The 14,210-nt window shown below is 37.1% G+C and overlaps 2 protein-coding genes across 2 annotated transcripts; both read right to left on the bottom strand.

The window, feature by feature from the left end:
- Positions 1 to 337: 337 nt before the first annotated feature.
- Positions 338 to 4,450, bottom strand: LOC136206544 (uncharacterized). Its single transcript, XM_065997636.1, has 2 exons — positions 1,099 to 4,450; positions 338 to 1,020 (listed from the first exon to the last, which is right to left on the bottom strand). The coding sequence occupies exons 1-2, from the start codon at positions 3,071 to 3,073 to the stop codon at positions 443 to 445; spliced, it is 2,553 nt and encodes an 850-aa protein (XP_065853708.1). The 5' UTR covers positions 3,074 to 4,450; the 3' UTR covers positions 338 to 442.
- A 146-nt stretch (positions 4,451 to 4,596) lies between these two features.
- Positions 4,597 to 13,278, bottom strand: LOC136206543 (topless-related protein 3-like). Its single transcript, XM_065997635.1, has 25 exons — positions 12,920 to 13,278; positions 11,969 to 12,148; positions 11,770 to 11,883; positions 11,208 to 11,366; positions 10,815 to 10,989; positions 10,599 to 10,725; positions 10,304 to 10,419; positions 10,046 to 10,181; positions 9,855 to 9,964; positions 9,496 to 9,565; positions 9,353 to 9,423; positions 9,179 to 9,274; positions 9,012 to 9,104; positions 8,378 to 8,505; positions 8,006 to 8,243; positions 7,746 to 7,913; positions 7,570 to 7,656; positions 6,974 to 7,126; positions 6,785 to 6,895; positions 6,465 to 6,644; positions 6,240 to 6,368; positions 6,047 to 6,142; positions 5,412 to 5,594; positions 5,157 to 5,323; positions 4,597 to 5,074 (listed from the first exon to the last, which is right to left on the bottom strand). Exons 1-25 carry the CDS (start codon positions 12,997 to 12,999, stop codon positions 4,858 to 4,860), a joined length of 3,384 nt encoding a protein of 1,127 aa, XP_065853707.1. The 5' UTR covers positions 13,000 to 13,278; the 3' UTR covers positions 4,597 to 4,857.
- Positions 13,279 to 14,210: the final 932 nt, after the last annotated feature.

The raw sequence follows: 14,210 nt of genomic DNA, 5'->3' as shown, positions 1-14,210 counted from the left end.
TGCGACATGATTTTAAGCCTTATACATAGAATATGTCAGTTTTGTTAGAGAATTTAATGTGTGTATGTTTAAAATTGTTACAACATGATCCAAGTGAATCTAAAAAGAGAAAACATAGTTCCATTTGCTGAGTCGCATTTGAGCGCATTCAACGCACAAATGCGACTAGGGTTCTTCTAAACCCTGTCGCATTTGAATGTAATGCGCTCAAATGCGACGCGAAGTATTCACAATGAATTTGCTGAGTCGCATTTGAGCGCATTCAACGCACAAATGCGACACGAATTATTTACACAAGCTAAAGTATTGCACAAGATAAATTTGCTTGTCCCCAAATAGAATCATACAAGCACATGCTAAAGTATTGCACAAGATAAATTTGCTTGTCCCCAATAGAATCATACAAACACATGCTAAAGACAAATGATATTAATCAACTAGATCATAAATGCTTCGAGGTGGTAGTGTTAGAACAACTTGCTGAACTTGAGATTACACTAGGAAGCCGAGTAGTGTTTGGAAGCATGGATGGACAATTCAAACGATTATGACCGATGCTTCCGCATCTGCTACACCTTGTGCGAATTACATCTTCACCCACAGATGGCCTTCTTTTTTGACCTTTTGGTCGACCAGCAGACCGTCCCTCCTTCTTAGGAGGAAGCACTTTCATAGGATTCTTGTTCACTTTCCATTCTGATTGATGACCAAGTGGATATATCGACTCACCCCATGCCAACTTAACTGACTCGTTGGTGTAGTAGCGATGTACCCACCTATAGGCGTTATCCATCCTATGTTTGGAAGCAACTTTGCATACGTGTTCACATAGAAATTGGGCTAGTTGCCATTTCCTACACGTACATGTTCCTGCATTTAAATCAACAAGTCCCCCCTTAACCCGATCACCGATTTGAAAGGTGTGATTATCCACAGGGAAATATGAACAACGTATCGCTGCCCCTACATGCTTTATCATCTTTTCTTCCGGCTTCCTTGCCAAATAGCCAACACGTTCTCCTGCAGCAACATATTAATCTTGTAAATAATTACGTATGTATAAATAAAATAAAATAAAATAGAATACACGTTTATAACCTGCTTCTGTACGTCTCTCGTAAAACCATTTTTGTAGTGTCATGCGTATGAACTCAACCAACATTGTGATTGGTAGACGTCTAGCCTCCACCATTAACGCGTTGAATGATTCTGCCACATTCGTCGTGATAATGTTATATCGACGACCATAGAAGAATGCACGGGACCATTTCTCTTTTCCAGCTTGCAGTAAATATTCGGCAGCACCGGAATGTAGGGAACGAAGTGTTGCAAAGGATTCCTCAAAATCAGATACCCGATAGGATTTTGCACATTTCCAAAACGCCTCATCTATCTTACGAATTCCACGAAATTTGGCCTTAACATTTTGTTGCAGATGACGTGCGCACGCCCCGTGAACAGCATTAGGAAAAACCAAACTAACTGCGTGTATAATGCTTTGGTTCCGATCTGATATAATGGCTAGATCTTCAACATCATTCAGACACTCTTTCAATTTGTTGAAAAACCAGAGCCATGATTCATTACTTTCTTTCGGTCCAACTCCAAATGCAACAGGAAAGATCATTTTGTTCGCATCAATACCAACTGCAATGTATAATATGCCGGGATATTTACCTTTTAGAAACGTTCCATCAACGACAATGACAGGTCGAATATGTAGTTTAAAACCTCTTAAAGATGCACCCATAGCCATAAAGAAAAATCTAAATTGATCATCATCATCTGTCTCGATATGTGTCACGGTACCCGGATTTGTACTTTTCAACATCTCACAGTAGTCCGGCAACAACATGAACGATTCCTCTAGCGAACCACTTTGTGCTTCCAATGCCCAGTGTCTTGCTCTCCAAGCTTGCATATAAAAAAGATTAACGGAAAAATCTCGTTCAAAATCGAAAACAATATCCTTTGATCGATGCACCCGATTTTCCAAATCAAACCTGCTTCGGAGTAGTATCCCTGCAACACGTTTCCCCGCTTGCCTATGGTGCGGACATATCTGATCTCTCCCACAAGCATGCATGTCCATACCATCTATTCTTGAAAGCCTGAACAAATTGGAACCTGGAATGACGATCCCTCTAGCCCTCCATTTACATTTGCCCACATCCTTACATTTCACCTCAAACAAAGACTTGTTTGATTTGTAAACCTTCCATTCAAACGAATTTTCAATTGCATATTTTCCAAGTGAATCTTGCAATTCAACTTTGTTTGAAAATATATCATTGACCCTCAAAGTAGTACCTCCGTTTGATTGTTTAGGTGCAATCATATTCACGGGCGCATCGCATGGCTTTGGACACCATCGAAATGGATCAGTCATCCTTTTCATTCTATCTTCATCGCCATCCTCATATGGGATACGTTGTACGCATTTAGATTGCTTAACTGTTTCGTGAACACTTTTAACAGGAATTTCATTCTGAGTGGTATCTTCATTCTCCACATTGTCACCATTATCGTAACAATAATCATTATCATAATGCTCATCATAATGATCGTGATTATCATTATTCATATAATCATCGATACCATTTCCACAATCGTTGTCATCCTTACCATGTATAGGAGCATCCAGTTCGATGGTGGGATCATTACTTACTACTTCCGTTGATTTGCTTTGACCAACATGTCCATCATTGTTAGGTTGCAATGTTGAAGCTTGTATTGTTCGCATGTTTAGAGTAGCATACAATGGAATCAAATCGGTCGGATTCATTCGGCAGTACTCTATGAATCCCATGACATCTCCATCGTCATCAATATCTGCTATCCCACCACGCAGTTTATTTGGCCCATATGTCGCCTGCATGGACATTTGGAGATCATACGAGGTTGAGTCAACGCGGAGTGCACCATAAACTTTCTCTTTCAACTTTTGCAAGTCAATATCTATTGGCAAAACCAACAACTTCGCTTTACCACCCACGTATGTCATCACTTTTCCTTCTGTAGTCCACAGTCCGTTCCAAGATAAAAAACACGTACACCTCTCTTTGGTTAACATACTTCTACATTTAGTAACATGGACACGTGATCAAAACATAATAAAGCCAATTCATATGTAAATGATGCTCAAATGCGACATGATACACCAAAATGCGACTCAAATGCGACAAGCTATACCAAAATGCGACTGCCAAATGCGACATGGTACATCAAATGCGACCGCCAAATGCGACAGCAAATGCGACATGGATATAAATGCGACAAGCTATATGTTAGTCCTTGTCGCATTTTATTCTCTGTGTCGCATTTGACCACCGAATGCGACACATCGGGAGACAATGGCGGAATCGGAAAATGTCAAGATTCAAGCAAATGTATTCGAAAACCAACTGTGTATTTCTAGTAATGTGTATGAAAAATGAGGGAATGATACTTAGATGAACTTGAATGGGGTATGGATATCTTTAGATCTTGGGTTGAGTTGATGAATTTTCCTGTGAGAGAATGTGAAAGTAAATGAAAGGGAAAGAGGAGATGGTTGTTATATGAGAACAAGGGTAGTTTTGTCCAAAATGGATTTATTTGTCTAATTTGGTAAAATGAAAGGAAGGTGGGTTAGATATGTAAAGTGGGGTTCTTCATTGGGTTAGATTAGTAATTATCCCATTCTAATATCAGAGAAGAAAAAGTTTTATAATTGAATACTTGTTCACTTATAAAACTTTTTCTTCTCTAATATTAGAATCGCATACCTTGACTTTGGTCGTTTTACTTTTTTAAGATGCGTACAACAAATATTCCGCATTTAACTTACTTTTTTTTTTACAGCCGAGTGATTAATTGACTACATTTTATGCAAGTTCATGGAGCTAACTGAACATTTTATGCAAGTTTAGGGGCCTAGCAGCCTAACGGGACACTTTGAAAGTTCAGAGACCAATCAAGCTTTTTGGGCAAGTTTAGGTGGCAAATGATGTATTAAGCCATAAATTATTAATAAAAAATGAAATAAGAAGGCACTGCGGAGCAGATAGATTCCATGAACGGATAAATGCATACAATCATTAGTTGTTAAATGCGCACATAAGGCTCCAAGCTAAGCACATAAGGCTCCAAAAGCACAAGGCACTAGACTGAGCGCCTTAGCACTCCAAATGAGGGCGTTGTTGTCATGGAACCAATTGAACTAAAACTTAAGCTGGTAGTTGAAGGTCTAAACCACTTGGTCACTGCCTCTGATACCATGTCATGGAACCAATTGAACTAAAAGCTCAAGCTGATAATTAAAGGTACACTTCATATTAATATATGACAGTGGGCAACCCATGGAAATACATCAATTTCTTACTCGTTCAACGCTTTCTTGACAACTTGGACAACTTCTAACGATCTTTGTCTTTAATATCACTAGACAGATCGGAATCTTCACAAAAAGGCGTTATAAAGCTTTCGTCTCAATTCATATTTTGCCGCGAGCAATCTACGTTAGTGCCTCTTGAGCCTTTAATAACTATGCATATAATGTATGAGCAAGTAACCATTTTTCATTGATGACCTAATGCCAATATAAGGAAATAAAAATTCACAAATTGAGTTTTTATTGCAAGGAAAATAAACAAATTATGAATACAGTAGTAACTGTTGCAGAGAGCATATATATATATATCACTCGAGGAAAATTTCTACTGCTAACTAGACATTAGTGTACAAGAAGAATGAACATATCATATGATTGATTGATGTCGGACTTACCTTTGATAAGGGACATTATCTAACTAACAACCTACATTCTATGGTTATAAAGTAAGAGATGCAGCTGAAATGTGTAGAGTATAAGGGAACTCATCTCTGTAACTGATCCGGTGCATGGTTGCTTGTAGTAGATGATGACGGCGTCCTCCCGTTTAGCATCCCGTTATCCGCAGGTGGACTTGATCCCCACTTTCTCTCTGATTCTGGGGGTTCCATCACTTTCACAGATCCATCTGTCAGACCTATAGCTAATTGATTGCAGTCGTGCGGATGTGCGGCAACAACAGCAGGGTAAACAGATTGATTTCTGCAAAGTAGAGGATAGAGGGTGTGAAGATAGTGGCAAAAAAGTAGAGGTAAAAGCTCGGAGAAGGCAGAAGATTACGTACCCGTTCGAGGGTAAATATGCCGATGAAGCAATACGACACCTTAGTCTGAGGGTATCGGCATCGAACACCCCGATATTACCGTCGCAAAAGGTGGCATAAATTAATTGGCTGTTGCAAGAGTATGCTGCATAAGAAATGGGTGCAGATAATGCATCTTGCGGTACCCACTGAAATCGAGAAACGAATAAGATAATCGTAATTAGATTTTGGTAAATGCAATAGAATGACAAATATGTATGTACATCAACCTCCTACCTGCCGGACACGTTCCATCTTGGAGGCGTCATATATTGCTAACTGGGTCTCGTGAACCACCAATAAACGAGTGTGATCAGAATGGAACTGTACTCTGGTGTCGCCAACAGGTGCCTTCCCAGCTGGGAGCTGAATCGTAAGTGATTTCCTTTTCTCCCATGTGTCAATACTCCAGACACAAAGCTGCAATTAGTGTCTCACATTAATAAGTGTCATGAAAAACTGAAGTTTTACAAACTAATGGATGCATATGCCGTAAAAGACGTCCGCAGTAAACAGAGAACTTTGACTATAGTAACACCGTTGTCACACATAATATCCAGGACAGGTATCGAATCATAGACATCTTATACGAGTGAACATGACAAATAGACTCAGACCAACCTAGAAAACAAATATATCTACAAATGAAAGCAACCAAGAAAGCTACAAGTTTGACAGATGATGAAGAAACGTCACTTAAACATCGTAGACATGTCTCATGTTGGATTGGCTTGTCATATGCATGTTACATGAAAGCCGACAAGTTATTATCGGTGAGCATAGGGTTGTTAATTCTTACTAATGCAAAATACAAGGAGAGCTAATGAAAAATGGTAGTGGGGTTGAAGAACAGCATTATTTGTCCCACTTACTTGAGCATCAGCACCCGAAGAAACAAGGATATTAAGGTTGGTAGAAAAAGCTAAACCCGATATTCTCTTCTGGTGACCCTTCAGTCTTGATTTCACCTAGAAAATCAAAGCAGAGGCACTAAATCAAGCTCTGTAAAAGGGACAAGTCGCGTAGAGAGTGGAATTTAAATATCCAATTCAGTAAGCAACACACCTCATCGACTCTAACATTGTAGATGTGGATAGTTGAATCTTCCATTCCAATGGCTATGATGTTATTATCCAGAGGATGGAATGCAAGGAATGTTGAAGCAGGAGGAGGAGACATGAATGTTGTCATGACCTGCAGAACGAGTATTCATCGTAAGTACTATAAATACTAATAGTTAGCATTATTATTATCATAATTCTGAAACAAGGTACTGTTACCATGACATACCTTGAATGTCATCATGTTAAAGAGCGAAACCTTCCCTCCAGCAGCTGACATCACATATGAGTCGTTCTTAGAAAGTGCTATGCATGGGACTGCTTCTTCAAGGTTAACACCTGAGACATCATTAGCCATAAGAAGACCACTGTGTGGTTGCCAATGCTGTGGAACGGCACTGGCAGTGGCCTTTAGACACCGACAACTTCAGTGATACATTTAACAAGATAAGAACTTTAACCACTAGCAAGCAAGAGAAAAAATGTGTAATATGTATAGGGGACGAAAAAATGTTAACATCACATGAACTATATTTATCAAGATAGTACCTTTCCAGTTGGGTTTTGTTCATTTCGTGACCACTTCCAGAGTTTTTGTACACCATTTGACCCAAGTGCCAAAATGCCAACCCCAGAATTTGTATATAGAAGTCGAACAACCTGTAAAAATCGACATACTTGAAGCACCATTGGATAGAGGATCATGCAAATTTCAACATAAAATGTATCCTAACAAACCTTGCTGGAAGTATCTGTGCTGTCAGGCAAGGCAACTAATCGGCAATCACCAGGCTCCACAATTTCAGCCAACTGCCATGGCTTTGTTTTCTCCATTACATCGTCAGCAGTTCTGGGTTTTTCCATGCTTCTACTTAAGGGATCAACACCATTCTTGAACAAAAGGATAAGAACAGTTGAATGAAAATCCTTCACTAACAATGAAATCCAGAGTAGTGGTTCTCAAGAAATAAACAGAAAACAATGTCCTAAGAATCAAGGTGAATATCATAAACAGAACGCCTATGGCCAAAGTTTGTGAATATAGTCAAATTGCAGTATGCATGTTCCGACCCGACAACATGTAATATAGGAAAGATGTTTCAAAACTAAGCACATTTCACATGATAAATTATCCTTTTTTCTCTAGCATGCAGGCTGCCAGTTTTTCTCCAACAAAAAGATTACTCTTTTTTCTTGGACACTTCAACTACAAACAAAAAGCTTCTAGCCGATTACCCTTTTTTCTTCCATATGAATTTGAACTGAATTAATGCCATACATTATTTACAAAAACAAAACCAAATCCCATAGTAAGAGATATGTAGCTGGCTTACAATAATTGGAGGTGGTCTGACAGGAGAGCTTCTTTCCACTTTGCAACTGACTGGACCGACATTTGTAACACCAGGAGGACCAGAAACCTGATCCGTAGACAGTGACATTCGTATAGATCTCAGTACACAAATATGATTCAAAGAAGTTTAAATAAGTAAACTACAAAAAATATAACCTTAACAGAGGAAGATTCGATAGGTGATCTCAATGCTTCAAACGCAGGAGTTTCTACTGTTCTCAATGATCTGAGGCCAGAAGCAGTTGCAAGTATCTTGAACCCATTGTCTGCAGTTGTAACAGCAAGTAGATTTCCTTCCTTATTGAACCTCAGGCGAGGAAGACTCTGAAGCAGTTGAAAGGATTAACCAACTAATTTGAATATGTAATGAATACACATATTCCAAAAACAGATATATAATCAAGCAAATATCTAACCGGAAGTCCACCATCTGCATCTGTGCTTGTAAGTACATTATTATTATCCATATCCCAAAACTTTATCTGACTGTCTTCACCAGCAGCCAAAAAGTGGTTTTGTGTGGTGTCAAACTGCACTACACCCGCTGATGTTTTCTTTCTAAACCCAGAATAATGCCTCTTTATTGCTCCTTCACTTTCATTCCATTCAACTAGGTAAGAATCTCCCTCTTTACTTGTTCCGCAAGAGAATAATCTTCAGAAGGGAGAAATGATAAGTTTATTTAAAGAAATGGACAATACAATATTAGAGAAGGTAAGACTACGCAGAAAAAAGGGACAAGGAGAAACTGAGCAAATGGCCCAATTTTTTCAATTGAATCATCTTACCTACTACCATCGGCACTGTAGAGCATTGTAGTACACCATCGGCCCGGAGCATCATAGTCAACTCTAGATCCCAAATTATCATATAGCCAGGCTTTTATTTTTCCATCAATAGCAGTTGAGAATATGAACTGCAAAATCACAACTGAAACCATTAATTTCAGCTAAATTTTTTGCAAAGGACCATTTAATTGATAACAACTTATGACAGATTGGGACTAATTAGCGCTAAAGCAAAATTTTAAGTTGTATTTTAAAAGTTGAAATATGGCAAACTCAAAAAGTAACCAATCAGGTTCGCAATTAATGCAAGAGGTCCAACAATAAGGTAAGTAAGCATATCTTCTTTTGTCTTTTTTACAAATTTCAGAACAAAGAATTTTTCCTTTTGGGTGAAGATCATGTACGCCAGACCTTGGACAGTTACGAAAAATCACAGAAGGCATAAAGCTATCCTGTGTCCGAATTTTTAAACAGCCTGTAAACATTTATGTGTTCTTAAATAATGAACCTCCAGTTCACTAGCACCAAAATATCAAGCACCAGTATGTAAATACTTTTTTTTAACATAGTTACTTCCTAGACAATGAAACAAAAAGAACATGACAAATGACAAGCCCTTTTATAATATGGGTACCTGAATACTCTCTTTGTGGTGAGGACATATAGAATAAACAGGGGCCTCGTGACCTTCAAAATGAAACAGTTTCCTTCCCCCTAAATCCCACACCTGTTTCACAACTTGCATTAGATATCAATTAAACTATTATTCAATCAATTCTCTCATTCAAATAAATATCTCACCTTAATTAGCTTATCATCTCCACAGGTTACCACACATAGCTGTTTGTTTGGGTGAGCAAAAGCCAAGTCATTAACACCTCCAGCATGGGCATCAATCTGTAATAAAAGAAAATGCAGACAAGTAAATAATACAGCTACATTTTGTCTCGCAGGATCAGTGAGTATCGATCTCACCTCCAACTGCTGTCGTAAATCATTTGAGACATAAGCATACAAGTGAATCAAATGCTTATTAAATGCAGCCCCTGTTACAACAAAACCGATGGGTTAATAAAAGGACAACTTCAATTGCTCAATATTTGTTAAAAGGCACATACCCACAAGACTCCCATCAGGACTCCAGGTAACACGGTTGGCGGAAATCTGTGTATCTTTCGTGAAGGATGCCTACAAGGAACTCCCAGATTTGAGACGTCAGAAACAATTATTGCTTCAACGATAACAGTACCCGAAGGAACCCAAACAAACTTTTACAGCATAACAAGAATTTATCTGAAAGCTTTCATCTACTATTAATAGGCATTTAGAAATGAGTATTATGAAAAAGCAGAGTGCCCAGAAAGTAAAGAGGTCTTTGTAATCAAGTGCGGTTGGAAGGACAGTGTTCAGCCCTTGTAGCAGTTCCAGTTTCAGCAGCAGGAGTTTAAGGTACAATATCTTATATGATAAAATTTACCTGAAATTGCAACGAACAGACTGACATATCCCAAATCTTGAATGGTTTTGAAACCAACCGTTCCCCTTGAGTAAGATCCCATAGAGTAACTTCACCATTAGCAGAACCAACTGTGAAAGAGACATGATTTATCAGAAATGAAAGCTTGAAAAGGTAAAATGACAGAGCAAGTAAAAAGGTCATCATTATACCAAGAAGCAACGAGTGGTGAGAAGGATGAAAATCCATGCTTGTGACAGCAGAGCCTTGATGCATGGTTATAGCTACTGTTCTTGGAAGGTCATCCAAAGACCAAGATGGCTGCTGCCTAGAAGTTGGATAAGTGACCTAGAAAGTGAAGTACAAAGAGTGTTCCCAACTTTAGTAATCAAAATAAAGAAACCAAATCTTAGAAGGAAAAATAGATGTCCTGAAATTATACAAAATGAACAAAAACAATTCAGGATTACCTCCTCAACAGACTGAACAGTTCGCAGACGTTTCATTAGCTGCTCGTGATCAGGACTCTGATAATCACCAATTCCTGGAGCTGATGGTGGTGTTCTCGGTCGTTTCAAGACTGAAACTGGAGATGTGAAAAAGTTTGTTGAGCAAAATTCAACTTCTTCATTCATTATTTATCACATAAACAATATTATATTTATATCTAACAAAATCCTGTTCTAAAAATTAGTTTCAAAAAATTGCTTCAATTTATCAGTATCTTTACAAGTAAAATTCACATCTAACCGAATTCTAATCTACCTTGATTTTGTGGAACCGGCATGGATGATGCAGTGACAACAGCTGCTTGAACAGATGAAGCAGAAGCATTTGCCATCCAACCAGCTAAAGCACTAGCATTAGCTGCTGCTGCAGCAGGCGGGAAGGGCTATATACAAATATTGCAAATGAGTATTCAATCATTGAAGTTCTAAAACATTAGAGTTTAGCTGCATAAAAAAAATCAAGATATCATACACCATGCGCCCCAAGAGTTGTATAAGCAGAAGGCTTTGTCAAAGCAGCTACTGGAAGATTGACAGGTGCAGGAGCAAGAGGACCATTTGGAGGGGTACATGTATGATCTGTGAATAAAGTCTTAATATCTGGATTCGGCCTTGGGTTCTTGCATAGCTGGTGCTGCCAATTTAAACTGCAAGGCCAAAAACTGCTAGTAATAACCCGTGCAAAGTATAGAAAAGTGTCCAAGAAAGATTAAATGGCTGATAGGAGCTATAACAAGTTTCCTTTTTCATAAAGGAACTAGCCGTGACTGTAACTGAAGCTTGTCTAACTCTAATAGTTTTATTGCAAAAACAGAGACAGTAAAAGAAAAAACATGATTCTTTATTTATCTCATGTTGGGTTTACCTTTGATTAATTAGAGTCCTCAATCTTGATGACTTCAAAGTAGGAAAGGCAAGCTTTTCACGAAAAAGCGGATTTGCTTCAATGAGCTTTTTTAGCTCCATCAGCATTATACCACGAGCTGTTTTAGTATCACCATATTTGGAAAGCTGTTCATTTTCCCTGTCATCAAAACCAGGAGAAAAGGCAAGTATTTTAATTCATTGTCCGTTTCCATTGCCGTTTCCTGGCTAATTTTTTATAGAAAATAAAGTTTCCTGGTGTCCGTTTCTGTTTCCGTGCAACATTTGTTATCTATAAACTCCAATAATGATGCACGCAACCCCATGGACCATGATAATATAACCAGTGCAAACCGCAACTTATTTTCACAAGTTGTATGAGAAAATATGCCAACAGTAAAAAGTTCATGTTTCCATTTCACTATCCAACATATGTGATTTTAAAGTTCAATCTTCTCTGTTACTATCCGTCTTTTAGAAACCAAACAAATCAAAAGGTAAAACAACTTATCATGTTTCAATTGGCTAATTAATTAACTCAAGCTAGTCCGAACGGAAATCACCTGAAATTTGTAAGAGTTAAAAGCTGAGTAATTTCTTTGTACAATTCCTCATTAAATGTTGAGAATATTTTCAAATCATTGACTAGAATATCGACAGCCTTCGCTTTGTCTTGCCTGCAATAAATAGACCAAAGATAAAAACGTATTTATTTTCCGAAAACGACAAAACACTTTAAGAAATAAGCCAGGTTTAACGTACCGGTCAAGTGCTTCAAGATACTTCTGCTTCCTAATTTCAAAAAATATCTTCATGGAATATCTGTTATCATCAACTTTGGTATATCCAGCTAAATATTTTTCAACTTCATCCCATTCTCCAGCCTGAACTTTCTCCTCAAAGTACTTCATGTTGAAGAAAAAACCAGATTCCTTCTCAAGCCTGTGGAAACAAGAAACAATCATTTAAAATATATCTAATCAATTACTTCCTAAATAAACCATTCGGCTTAATATGGCATGCAAAACTATGCATCTTAGACTTCCAAATTCAAATAACTAAACCGGAAAACCACAAACTTTCAACTCAGCGAACATAATTCAACCATTTCACTTATTATAAATAGAAAGGAAGGATATCTCCGCCACAGTTCGGTCTTCATCCCGACTTGGATTTTACCCTTTGTTGCCGTTATAACACATATTAAGAAGCATCTTACTTAAAATGAATCTATGAATATTTTGAACTTACAAACAGAACACTGCAATTTTTACCTCCTAGCATTCTTTCCATTTTAGCATGATAAATAAATCCAATTTAAGACTCTAAATCACAGCATTTTGATTAGACAATCTCAATTAACAAAAGCCTCATCATTACAATACTCCTAATGCAACTATCTTCAAGATAGTTTAAGATGCAAACATGTATACATTTGAGGAAATCATTTAGCAAACTCAAAAGGCTCAAGTCTTTCAAATCTCGCAAAATTTCTCTCCGTGATCATATTAACTGTCCTTCACGTCTCATACACATCCCCAAACCGGAGTTTGTATCTCAAACATCTTTCGTTAGAAAAACAAACAAATCTCTGGCTCAATATTCAACCTCTCACAACACCTTGAAAATCATACATATACATATAGATGCAAAAACTTCACTATGTACATACAAATAGGCAGAGCATAGGGGGAAAAAAGAAGGAAGTCTTACTTATGCACAGACTCCTTGAATTTTTCTTCTTCAAGGAACTGAAGTATCAGAAAAACCAATTCTCTGCTCAAGGACGACATTTCTGAGCTCCCTAAACCGATCCACAAACCAAATCAGTAAAGCGAAAAAACAGGACAAAGCTTCAAATCCAAAACCCCAAGAGCGCTCAACTCAAACACACAAAACTTAATCCACTCATAAATTACAGCAGCTCAATCGTGAATCTGAGCTGAATTCATCAAAACAGGTGAGCTTCCTGGCGTAAACTCAGCTCGGAATTCGATGACTTGTTCTAGGGTTTGAAAGGCTGCTTTGAAGAAAGAGAGAAGATAAATAAGAGAGAGACTTCTCGCTATCTTCGATGCGTTGTACAGGGGTCTTTCATTTCTATACTGACCTATCAGTGATAAGTAAGTTTACTTATCGATAATCTAGTCTACTTATAGGAGATGCTCTTGTGCTTATCGGTGGTGAAAGTGATAAGTTATGAGAGATGGTGAAGCGGATTCGAAACCACAAATTAAAATTTAGTGAATATTCGGTACACACGTCCAGTCGGTCCCCCCTCTGTTGGTAGTGTCGCTTTCGTTTAGTTTCCTTTCTGAGTTTCTCGTTAATTGAATTTATCGCGATATATAATGATTATAAAAAGCAAAGTTTTCAATTATGTAACAATTAAGTTTGGTTTCATTCTCAAGGAAAAAAAAGAAAAGTTTGGTTTCATCAGTCAAGGGCAATTAATTAAAACAGGTATAAATCTACGTCACATCAGTATTATTATTATTATTATTATTATTATTATTATTATTATTATTATTACAGTTTAATAACGTTCAATTCAATTTATTTAATTTCAATAAAAAAACAGAATCTAACACTCATCTTGTTCCAAACTAAAAATTAATTAGAATCTTAAAGTATTAAAGTTATTAATTAGATCTATAAATTAAGTATATATTATTAATTACATTTTTATTTTATTTTAAAATCATAAATTGTGACGATTTGACATAAAATATAATGATTTATGTGTTGATCCAAAATAGGTTTAGAAAATAAGAATTGATGGTCAATTTCAATATAATGATTTTCAATGAGGTTCAATTGATGATTTTTACTTACAATGAAAACTCAATTGATGGTTTTACTTAGTTCAGGAACCTGATTCATGATTTTAATAGTTTAAAGTCTTAATTAACGTTAAAGTTTTAGTTTGGACAGCCAAATAAATATTATATCATTAAAATAATAATGTAATTTGAAAAAACACAAATATTTAAAATTACACAAA

The sequence above is a fragment of the Euphorbia lathyris genome, chromosome 9, assembly GCF_963576675.1.
Source record: "Euphorbia lathyris chromosome 9, ddEupLath1.1, whole genome shotgun sequence".
In the NCBI taxonomy this organism is placed as follows: Eukaryota; Viridiplantae; Streptophyta; class Magnoliopsida; order Malpighiales; family Euphorbiaceae; genus Euphorbia; species Euphorbia lathyris.
The sequence above is the reverse complement of the archived record's forward strand: the minus strand, read 5'-3'. Positions and strand labels throughout refer to the sequence as shown.

Coding starts and splice junctions, on each gene's coding strand:
- LOC136206544 (XM_065997636.1), bottom strand. CDS start 3,073: ATGTTAACCAAAGAGAGGTGTACGTGTTTTTTATCTTGGAACGGACTG. Junction 1,021..1,098: donor CGAGAGACGTACAGAAGCAG/GTTATAAACGTG, acceptor ATGTTGCTGCAG/GAGAACGTGTTGGCTATTTG.
- LOC136206543 (XM_065997635.1), bottom strand. CDS start 12,999: ATGTCGTCCTTGAGCAGAGAATTGGTTTTTCTGATACTTCAGTTCCTT. Junction 11,884..11,968: donor TATCTTGAAGCACTTGACCG/GTACGTTAAACC, acceptor TATTTATTGCAG/GCAAGACAAAGCGAAGGCTG. Junction 7,914..8,005: donor ATGCAGATGGTGGACTTCCG/GTTAGATATTTG, acceptor CAACTGCTTCAG/AGTCTTCCTCGCCTGAGGTT.